Here is an 11958-nt window from a genome sequence, read left to right on the forward strand (position 1 = left end):
CTCATTTCCATTCATAGCTCTGCATGAAAGGCTTTTCTCTAGCTTAAACTCCACTGCAGATAGTACAATGTTATTTTTGTTTAATTTTCTCAACGTTATACTTGGTAAATAATTTAATTAGTCATATACCAATCCAAATATGAACTGCAAGTATTCACATAAGGAAAGTGGGAAAAAATGCAATGCTTAGTGAGTCCATATCCCTTCTTTCAAAAGTTCATTATTGTAAAATAAGACAAAACAAAAGCAGGAAAACAATCAACCACCATAATATTTTTGAAAACAAAGTAAACACACAAACAAAAATTTAGTTTGCCTCCATCTGGCTTTCACATTTTTTCCCCTGGAAATGGTAACTTATCACTATTTTTTCCTTCAGTAGGGGAAAACGTTATTATCTGTATGGCTTTAAGAGAAGAAAGAACAATATTTTTTTTAAGTCCTTAGAAGTGACTAAGAAGTCATGAACACAAGAATACTTCACCAAGAACATTAAAAACATAAACTACTACTGACTACAACTATTACTTTCAAAGGCAACAGTAATTAAAATATACTGTTATACCATACCTCACCATCAAATTCTCTAATACAAAAAGCATGAAGTAGGAATTTTAATCAAGAAATAGGAAAATAAGTATCTCCCTTCTCTAATTTTCTTCATTCGCTGCAAATAGTTACCTATATACAAACATTTAAACACTTCATCTTGAGTTAGTTTCTTTTGAATTAGCACTTACCTTTCTCTTCCTCATATTAGACACTTCCTTACCTTAGACACTTCAAGTAGCATTCAGCCACCAACTGAGGCTTCTATCCAACATGCAATCTGATAAAGTTTGTTCCCCAGTCCTAAGTAAAGGAAACTGTGATACAAAGCAGTGACAACAAAATCCCATGTATTAAATTGATAGTTGGGTTTGATTGGCTGCTTTTTGGCTTTTGGGGGATGAGATTTGGAGAGAATTAAGGGTTGAATCAAAACTCCCTGACACAACGTTTTTACTCTAGTTATGCTGAAAACCTTGTGTCACCTTATGATCAGGGACTTGTGAGTTGATCTACCCTTATTTATGTATCAAGTAAGGAAATGATTAGCATTCATGATGTCACTGCTTGAATTTTAAGTAGCAGTCTGGAATAAAAGCATACCCAAAACATTTTCCAGATTCATGGTAAGTTGCTGTGAATGTGTATTGCCACCTAGAGTGTCTAAGTTATAACTGTAGGCATGGAAGTAATTAAGCCAGCCCAGGCATATCAGTTATTATGAAATGCTCCTTTGAGCACAAGTTTTGCTGCAGAAAATAGTGAGTCTGTGCAGTCTAAGTCCTCTTCCCACAGTCATGGTCAGAGGCTTTCAAAAAAGAATACATTAATTTCCCCAAATGAATCTCCTGTTCTGGTTAGAACATACTGGCTGATGCTGGATAGTAATTATCTTCAGTTTCACCTGGTAATACATACATTTGCACACTTTTATATTATTTATGAAGGACCCTATATATTTTCCAAGTCCATATACAGAAGCATGCTTTTTAAACATCCATTAAATTCCTGGCCAATAGGAAAAAAATCAACCAGCAACTGTCAAAACAGTGAGAAACCTATTACATTTAGTTGATACCATATTCAAATTACTGTAACGTTGCTGTGCTGAAGATGGAGCTAATGCTGAAAATATTCTTGTCGTTGATCTGCTGGTCAACTATACCTGCACTCACAGGCTGAGTTACTTCATGATCACCTACCTTCCATCCTCCACTTTTTCCCCTTTCTTTCTACAGTCTATTTACCAACACATGTTAATTTATGCAGCCTGTTTTTCACAGTAGTTCTTCACTTTCCTAATCTGGACTGAGCTTTAATCTCTTCCCGGAGGCTTATCTATCTTAGGAACCATAAACATAGTGCAGGCCTCCAATAAATACAAATCAGACAATCTAAGACAGTTTAGAATAATGCAAAATATTTATTAAAGTTGGTCATGCTACTTTTCTGTTTAAATCTGCTTTGAAACATATTTAACTCCCATATCTGATTTACTATTATGCCTGTACTCTTACTGTGCAACTTGCTGATGCAGCAACTGATTAATCTGGGTGGTAACTAGGTGTGGTCACCCCTTACAAGTTCTTAAGCTTGTGACACTGTTTTTTCCTTTTAGAGAAAAGTATTTTAGAGAATACCAAACTCCCTGTTAACTACAGAAAATATAAATTATTTTTTTATTCTGAAAATTAAAACAATACCAAATTAAAACTGTCAGTCAGTATGCAGCTACCAAATTGTTTTGATGCGTGATGGCATTTCTTTATCTTAAAACATTATATTTTCATTGGATGTTAATGTATATGCAAATTAAAAGTTCTAAGCTTACATAGAGTTTACATGCAGCTTTTGAATGAAAAGCCTCTAGTAAAATGGGGTCAGAAGTCAAGACCAGCAATTTGGTAGTTCAGTGTCATATGGCATCTGGAGACACCAGACACTGAGAAATCCAATTTATCATACCTTTTGTCAGCTCTAATGCAAAATTTATGTATCTGTCATCACTCCCCATTACTGCCCCAGCCTTTTGTATAACCCAGACTCTCAAGAGTAATTTCAAATAGTTTTCCAAGGCTTTTAAATTTACCTCTATTTGCAAAGAGATGAATGGAAAAAATGAATCAGCTCAGGAAACATTCTAAAAGTAGCCATAGCATTCCAGCCTGCAAGAGAGTCCACAACTGAAATAAACTATGAGGAAAGTGCTTGCCGACAGCACAATTGCAAATGAAGTAAACATATGGCTTACTGCACACTGCAAGCTTAATTTGTTGTAAAGGACTTATTTATCTAGTTATGGGATAGATCAAACATGTATTTCAAAGACCATAATAAAACATCTTCTGTCCCATGAATGGAGTGGAATGACAGATTTTAATAATAAAATGCAGGCTATTGCTAGGATGTATCTACTGTGAGTGAGGCACCAAGCAGATTTTAAGTGAGCAGTGTGTTGCAAAGATACTAGCTAATAATGCAAAATACTGGATCCTGAGAACACTGGATGGTCTGAAATATTATAAAACTCACAGGAATGCATGTACCATATAGGGTCAAAACGTGGATCATATAACCAATTCAAACACTTCAACAAATTAATAGATCTATTTTTTCCACTAATTTATTTTGTTTATAGTAAACATGAAATAACAGTTTTATAGCCTTCTTGCCAGAAAAGGAGTTTGTTTTTTAGAAAAATTTCAAAGTATCTCCTAAGACAAGTTGGTGTATTTGGACTTAAACAAAACGTTAAAACTGTCTGAGAAAAATGCATATTGTCCAAATATGTATCCAACTAATCTGACAGAAAACAGAAGGATATTCAAAGAGGCACCGTGAACTGTTTAAGTCCCTAAGCCACCTCCTTTTTTCAGAAGGTATTCAGAGATCTCAACAAGTTCAATGAATAAGCAACAAATAAAGATATCTAGGCAGCACAAATTCCAGAAAAAGTTTCCTAGTGTTTACCAAGGAAGCTGACAAGCTCACTATTTTAAGCAAAAAGACCTAATAAATAAATAAATATACAGAAGCAGCAATCTTATGAAATAAAGTCAAGAACTTCACATAGTAATAGTGCCTAAGTTTTCACATACACATTGGCAAAACTTTATTGTCCTTTAACAAACACATTATTAGAAAAAAAAATAAAATTCAAAAGTTGCCTTTTTCCATAGTGATTACAGAAAAAATACAATGTTTTCTATCCCTAAAGACAAATCATATTCCAAAATGTAAGTCTTCCCATACAACTTCAGTCTATTGTTAAAGGTGTCTTTCTAATTGTACTTCAATTTGTAAATAAATTGCAAATCACAAACATTAAGTTCAAAATTCACAGCAAAAAAAAAAACTATTTCAATGAGCTTCTGCAAAAACCTTCTGCAAGATTCACAGTCTCTGCAAACACTACACCTCAGTCAGTATAGTTTGAAAGAGTGTGTGTGATCATTTTATATTGTGCTGACTTTCCTTGACATATCTGCCCAAACCTGTCATTCATATGCAATCTACTAGTTCAGAGGAACTTCACAAAGACTAAGAATAGCAATAACTTTAGAATGAACCAAAAACATAAAAAAACAGGGTGCCCACTGCTGTCCGTAATGTAAAAAAGGTGAAAAAACTTCTCAATGAGAATGTGAAACATTTCAGAACAGCAGCAGCTTTCAGCAAAAAGTAGCCCCCTTTCCTTCCCCTTCTCTGCCACACTTGGTTTCTAGTTTGCATAGAAAAGGGAATGCTTTGTCCAATTTTGATGGACTCTTATTTTTTGGTTTAGCTATTTTACAGAAAAAAAAAAAAAAAAACAAACACATTAGAAATCACTAGAGCTTGTGTGCTTTATGATAAATTCACACATTAAATACTTCTCTTTCAGGTACCACATGATTTTTGTTCAGGACAGACAAAATGATTTTGCATTTCCTTTTGACATGTAACATATCCCCATTTCTTTTAATTGCATCTCAAAGTATAATTTTCTTCTTTTAGTCTGCCTCCATGTCTTCAAGAATTCTTGTTATACTGTTGGCTCCTCCTTACTGCCCACCTTCAGACAGCTTCCTGTTAAGTACCTAATACCATTTATCCCATCCACTAAGGCAACTCAGATTTGCTTTTGAAGACTGCCAGAACAGTTTCTCCAAGACCACATAAGCATGCTTATTATTCACCCAAGGAACAGAACCCGAATGTCAATGGAAACAAGTTTCCTGGGAGTAGACACACAGCTATGAAACAACTGATCAGGTTTCCATTTCAGTCTCTGAGGTATCAGTCCTTGCAGCAGTTTTAGCACTCGATGGAGTCTCTTCATCTAGGTTCTGAATATCAGACAAATCCACAGCAGGCAGTGGTGGTCTCCAGTACAGGAATGAGTTATATTGACAGAATTCTTCTTCTTGCTTTGAAAAGAGACAAATAAACAAAAAGTTAACAAAACATTAATGTGTATATCAGCAGCAGAAAATAAGAAAGTTTTTATCTGAAAAACTGAAACTAAGAAGAGTTACTCAGCTATTTCATATTAACAACTATTTTATGATTCTTAACTAGATCATGATTTACTTCTGCCTTTTTTAATATTCTTGCAAAGAATTATGTAACAGCTTCCATAATTCCATAAATTTCTTCAGCTTACGACTTTTGCACAGAAAAAAAGGTGTAAAACTTGTGCAATTACTGGACTTTCCATACAAAAACGGCTCACTGCTTTTTCTTCTCATAATAGTATACAATTTTCATGCACATTTAGAAACTGGTATTCAAAAGAATGTATTTAGCTACTTAACAGCAACTCAGAGGGATGATACATATAGGATAAATAAAGCATTTTATATTACTTAAACAACATTCTACTTTTCTTTTCCGTATCCAAATTTGTATTCAAGAGAGGAAAGCTTAAGAATCACAGAATATTCTGAGCTGGAAGGGACCCTCAAGGACCAGCAAGTGCAGCTCTTAAATGAATCGCCCATATGGGGAGCAAACCCACAACCTTGGCATTATGAGCACAATGCTCCAACCTGTCTAACTACATAGCATCTCAAAAATCCTTGGAGAAACAAACACATCCTCATCTACTAATTTAATATGGCAGCACAATTTTAATTTTTTTTTAAATGTCTATGAGAAAGTGCACTGTCTGTTTATAAACATGTCACAGTTATCAACAGTGGCCAAGCTGCACATGTTTCTAGGGACATGATACATCTAGGAAGAGGAAATAATTAAATTATTCCTTAGGTCATGAGCATGTATTTTCTTCTGGTATATAAAAACAGTGTATGCTGACACAAACCTAAAATAATGCATTTCCACATTATATTGAGTTTGCATTTTTCCTAACATACAATTCAAATTTTTAAATACTTTACTTCACTGTCTAAGCTCTAACAGACGCTGAACAGAAGTTTTTTTAACAAATAAAATGTAATTGTTTTGGTATTTCTGAGATACCAAAGTACAGCCTGTAGGGGGTCAAAACATCACCACAATCCACACTGTGACTAAGTCAACTTCAACGGGCCTCTACGGTGTGGCTCTTGAAAATATTAATTACTTGTCTGTTGGTTTTGCAACAGAATTAAAAAAAACAGTAGTGAATACTATCCCTACACCTTCTCAAATACTGAAAAATTATGCTTTCTCCACTCTTCCCAAAAGAGAGAAGTACATAAAATTACCATACTTCTCATTTAAAGAATACATTTTTCTATTTGTTACCACACAGACCTCTCCTGAACTACAATCTGTTGTACTTCAAGAAACATCTTCCTGCTGCAAAACCTCTGCATGATTTAAAACCTATAATAATTAAGAGAGGATGAAAGGTGTAGACATTTCATAGCAGTAAGACGGCGCCTTGCCTGTAGAATACTACTAATGTGAATTTCCTCATTGGGAAAGTTTGTCTTAGAAAATATTAAAGAACAAAAGTTCTCATTAATTGAGACCAAAACCAATTAAATGACACCATGACACAGGAACAAAAGGATTGATTATACTGAAACTGGAAGAAAGCCAAACTAAAAGTAGTTGCCCATTCTTGTAAACTGGAAGTTTTGTACAGCACAGCATTAACAACAACTGACAAGTATGGAAAAGATGACTTTCCAGTCTGTATTGCAACATAGGCAGCATCACTCACACAGAACTGTGCAGGGCAGATGGCTAAAACATTCTTTGAAAAAAATTTCAGGCAGTGCACTTTCAGAAACTGTCAACTACTTTTACAAATTCTCCCCTGCATTATTTGTACTTCCCTGACATTTTAGTAAGTTGTTTTTTTTTTTAACTGAGAACTAAGAACTAAAAATCAGAACTCTGATGCTTTGTATGCATAAAGTGAATGACAACACCCTCGTTTCAAAATTATTACGAGTCTAAGAGTTCATAAACACATACTCAATTTTGGACTAAGACTACATGCATAATTACTCTCAAAAGCTTTCAGGTTTACAGATCAGCAATACTGCAGTGTGAAAATGAAAAAAAAAAAAAGAACAAAAGACAGGCACAAGTGCTAAACATTCGTACCTAGAAGGCAAAATAAAACACCAGATATTCACCTTCAACTAAGTAAGTTTCCACATAGGTTTTGAGTAGAAATTCTAGCAAGGTAGGCAACAAGGTAGGCAAGCTCAGACATACAAAAGCTCCATTTCTATAGGCTAAGTTGCACAATATTTAAGGAGTAAGTTTTCCAACTCTAGTTGCAAAAGTGTACTTTGAATTAAAATAATCTTTCTTCTCTGGCCAACTGCAGTACGATGCTTTAAATTTTAACAAAACCACTGTGAAATTAACAGTATCCTGATCATACTTATTAATGTAATGAAATACACAAGCCATAAACAGCAAAGAATAATACCAACCTAAAGATTGTATTTTCATAAAGGTGTAAAAATCATCATCAGAAATATCATTATAAAACATTTAAAATATATAGGTGGGACACACAAAAACTGGAAGAAATATCTCTAGCCTGAAGTGTTAATCAAGCTTTATTTTAAAACTAAAACATTTTTATAAAATATTGTGCTGAGAGAAACAACCTGTTTAAAATACAAACCTAGGAAAATAATTTATATAGAGAACCAATCTTCACTGTGTGGAAATTCAAGGGGCTTGTGGCCTTCCAATCACTGCTAAAGCTTACAAAATTATGCCAAGTAACACCAAGAGCAAGTATACCTGACCTGTAACAGGAGCCAAACTGTTCCATAGAGGTTTGTTCAATTTGTTTAATTACTATACTTATGAATAAGTGTTTCACCTTCAAAAATAAAATAAATGCTTGTGTTTAAAATGGCTGTATAATATTCATATGACATAGAATTTTTTCTGAATTTCTTCCTGCCTTAATTTTACCATCCATCATCAATAAAACCCACTAACAAATCCATCAACCAAGAAAACACAAAAAGGCAGAGCATGAAAAATAAAAGCCACTGTTTTCTTTACAGATTGTGAGTGTTATACTGTGATACGCCTCAAATTATTGAAATTAAAGTCTTCAACTGCCAATGAAAGCCCATCTAACCTGATCAGACTTTCTGCCACTTCCGTATCACTGAGTCTAAAGATCTAATAGTCTTTCAAGATCCAGGTGGGAGGAAAAGTTAGTTTAACATGTACCAAACGTCTGTGTTTGAAATGTGTGAAAATCTGATCACAATCTGCTTTCATTGTGCGGGGTTTTTGGTTTGTTTTTTTAAATTACAATTTTCTTCATATGTACCAGATTTTGTTTGCTGAACTACTATGTAAAATGCAGTCAAGGTCAGGAAGAAAAATGTATATTGCTCAAAGTTAACCAGAAAACTCGTTTGAATATAATCTAATCATTATGACACTGATGCCCCTCCTCAGACCACCACCTCCGCTAAATATTTATGTTAAAAGACAGCTCTGGCATTGCTATTAAATGTCAAAACACGAAATTTGGGAAGCTGACGCTGTAGCGAGCCTAGCCCTCACCCTCACACAACAGAGGCAACACCTGAAAAACCTCGGCAAGCTTCCCCCGCACTGCTGGACGGGGATGAAGCTGAGCATAACCTCGGGTAAGGTGGACAGCATGTTTCATGGCACGGAGCGGGGAACGAACCGGTAAAGCTGGATGATACTTCTCTTGCCTCAAGGAATACAAAAGTAAAAGGAGCTTTAAGATGCCCGCGGCCAGGAGGAGGCGCAGGAGGAGGCGCAGGAGGAGGCGCAGACGGGGCTGGGCGGCGCCGAGCGCCGCGCCGTGCCCGGCGAACGCCCGCCAGCACCCCCGGCGGACACCCGCGTCCGGCAGACACGCTTCAGCCGCTACCGGCACCGCCCCCCACCTTCCCTCCCCACGGACGAGCGACGCGGGCCCGTCCCGCACAGCTACCTCGACGGCCGCGACGGCGGCCCGCTCTTTGCCCCGGCCGCCCGCGCGTCCCTCCGCCGCCGGCGTGTCCTGGGGCGCCACAGTCCCGCCGCAGCGCCGCCGCCCGCCGCCCGCGTCACCCGGCTGCGCACGGGGGGCGCCGGGCCCGAGCCGCTTTCCCGGCGGGGCCTCCGCCTCCTCCAGCGGGCGCTTGAGCGCGGCCGGGGCCGCGCATCCCGGCTCTGCCCGGGGCCGCCGCTCGCCCGCGCGGGGCAGCGCCGGGTCCCGCAGCAGCCGCTTCGCGGGCACGTGGCACATCAGCGGCTCCGCGCGCCGCTTGGCCATGAGGGCGGCGCGCCGGCGGCTCCGCGGAGCTCGCGTGCCCCGCCGGCGCGGACGCGGCAGGCGCGCGCTGCAGCGCGCATGAGCGCCACGCTCGGCGCCGCCGCCGGGGGGCGGAGCCGCCCGCCGCGCTGCCTGACGGGAGGAACGGGCGGCAAGCGCCCTCACGGCCGGAGCCTCAAGCGGCCGAGAGGGATGGAGCCGGACGCGGGACTTCATGCCTTACAGCAGTCTCCAATATCCAAAAAACCCAGTCCCTTACTGTGAAAAATGCCAGTCACTCGTTTTAAAATTTTAAAAGTTTAACAGTAATAAAATAGTTATAGTAGTAAAAATTAGAGCAATAAGAATTTGGACAATCAGAGTTAGGACAATAAAGGACAATAAAAAGCGAAGAATTATGGGCATCCGGGTGTCTGGCAGTCTGCCATATATGAGAAAATGGCTACTCACTTTTCATAATTTTAGAAAGGTTTAACAAACCCTACCAAAAATACAACAGAAGACTGAAGAGAGAAAATGTTACAGCACCGCCGTGGATATTCCCCACCATGTGCTCGCCTTTTAACCCTTTAACCCCTCCAAAGGTTCTGTCCGTCGACGACCCCTTCTTTGTTGTCCAGTGGTGCAGAACCCTTCCTCAAATCCTGATTGGAGGTCACATGTCGCCACAGTGACAAGCCAACCCTCCCATATGTCCCAGCCCCGGCTATCTCTTGATAACAATGCAAGGGGGTAAAACATAACTATAAATCTATAAAACTTTTCTTAACCAATACACATGATATTTGTCCGTTAATTGTGAGAGTCAGTCATCGCATTACTCATCTATCATAAATAGAAACACACCTCACTAATGAAGGATTAACCCTTAAAAGCAATAGCCTGTTGCATATTCATATATCTCATACATGATGCAAACATTTTCAAACAAAGGATGTCTTCCATTCAATTTCTGCCCCTTCCCCCTCCCTCCCCATCTTGTAAATCAATTCTTTTGGCTCCTTGAAGTCTGGTAAAAGTCTGAATGAAGTCTGAATAGTCCCAATAAGGAGGCAATAATTCTTCTCTTGAGATTTTGGTGTCTTGTTGCTGTTATTTCTATCCAAATAGGATAATGCAACGAATTTCTTGATTATCTTTTCCATTCCTTGAGCTAGTTACAAAAAGTATCTTACATCACATAGTTTCTATTTTAATATTATACTATAGCCAAAAAACTATATTTACCACACTACTTAAAATAAATTGATACAGCATAACTTTCCAACATAACACATGTAGAATTCATTTCAGTATTTGCAAAGAGCCAATCATATCATATGCATTTTTCACAATCCCTCCTCTTATTCTTTATAAATCATTTGGCTTGAGCAATATTTCTTGTCCACTTGTGTTGTTTGGACTATGTTGGTAATCAAATAAAATGGGGGACTAAACAAGGAAGAAATATTAAAACAATTGTAACACATAAAAGAAAGAATCCTAATTTCTTCCACCATCCTATCCTAAATACATTATCCCACCAGCTAGTTTTTTAACATTGTCTTCCAATTTTTGGACCGGTACCTGGGTTATTTTTCTGATATCTTTTGCTTTTTTTCCAGGATGACATCCCCGTTGTCATCTAGTTTTAACAATCTGATAGATGAAACTTTCCCCAAACACCCCCTTCTTTAGCCAATAGTCTAAAGCCAACCTGTTCTGATACACTACAGTTTATGTTTGGCTTTGCTGATTCAATATTAATTCCAATGCCTGAGCTGCTTTGTTTGTTATCTTCTCTATAACTGCTTGGAGTCCTATAATACAATTCAGTATAAAATTTGGGGCCAATACAGAGTTAGTCTGCTGTGCTGGTTGTACCTTTTTTTTTTACTGAATCTTGGACTGTATTTCTAAGATCAAATGTAAAACAAATCCATCTCTCCTCTTGGACATTTAATTCCCTGTCTATTACTACTTATTCCTATGTTTCTTGTAATCCAATATGTTTCCCCATTTTGCCTGCAGGTACTTAATTTGGATGGGTTATAACAGTGGCTGTTGACACAGGTATGTGTAATAGAAGAGGAACTTTGGTTTCTTTCCATGTAATGCTTTCTGTAGCATTTGCGACACGATCTTGCTGATATCCCGAAAGGGAAAAGACAACAAATGAGTGACAGAAACAGGAATAGCAGAGGTCTGGTATGGCTTATACCCCCACCTTCCCCACCTATGGAGTTGCAACCCATAGCAGGAGTATATGATCTGCTCAGTGGCAAGTACAGAGGTCAACCCAGGCTTGCACTCTTTTTCCTTTGTCACTTCCTTTTTACTGTCCCAGATTGAGAAGCAAGATTTATTCTATTACCATCTGTGTAGCAGTTGTCCTCTGTTAAGTAAGCAGTTTTCCTTATCGCTTCCACAACCACGCCTGTTTCTGGGGAGATATCTGCTGATAATGGGCTATTGAATGTCACTGCATGACTGACAAGAACTGTAACATCCCATTGTGAGATGCTCCTCCCAGAGGGAGGAGCCAAGCATTTCTATCTGGAGATAATCTTGAGTTTCTGGAACACCAGCATGGCTTTTCCTGCGCTGGATTTTGCAGAGGAACAGCTGCCTCTTCCACTGCAGGAAGACTCCACCCCCTTTTTACAGAATCACTGCTCCAACAGAACCACACCTGACACTCCAGGAGGACTGCAGCC

The 11958-nt window shown here is 38.5% G+C and overlaps 1 protein-coding gene across 1 annotated transcript; it reads right to left on the reverse strand.

Moving 5' to 3' along the window:
- Nucleotides 1–3152: 3152 nt before the first annotated feature.
- Nucleotides 3153–9342, reverse strand: CZH9orf40 (chromosome Z C9orf40 homolog). Its single transcript, XM_068175975.1, is given in 3 exon segments — nt 3153–4958; nt 8945–9264; nt 9267–9342. Coding segments are annotated over 3 exon segments (555 nt in total). The 3' UTR covers nt 3153–4799.
- Between the last annotated feature and the right edge of the window lie 2616 nt (nt 9343–11958).

This window comes from Anomalospiza imberbis, chromosome Z, assembly GCF_031753505.1.
Source record: "Anomalospiza imberbis isolate Cuckoo-Finch-1a 21T00152 chromosome Z, ASM3175350v1, whole genome shotgun sequence".
Classification (NCBI taxonomy): Eukaryota; Metazoa; Chordata; class Aves; order Passeriformes; family Viduidae; genus Anomalospiza; species Anomalospiza imberbis.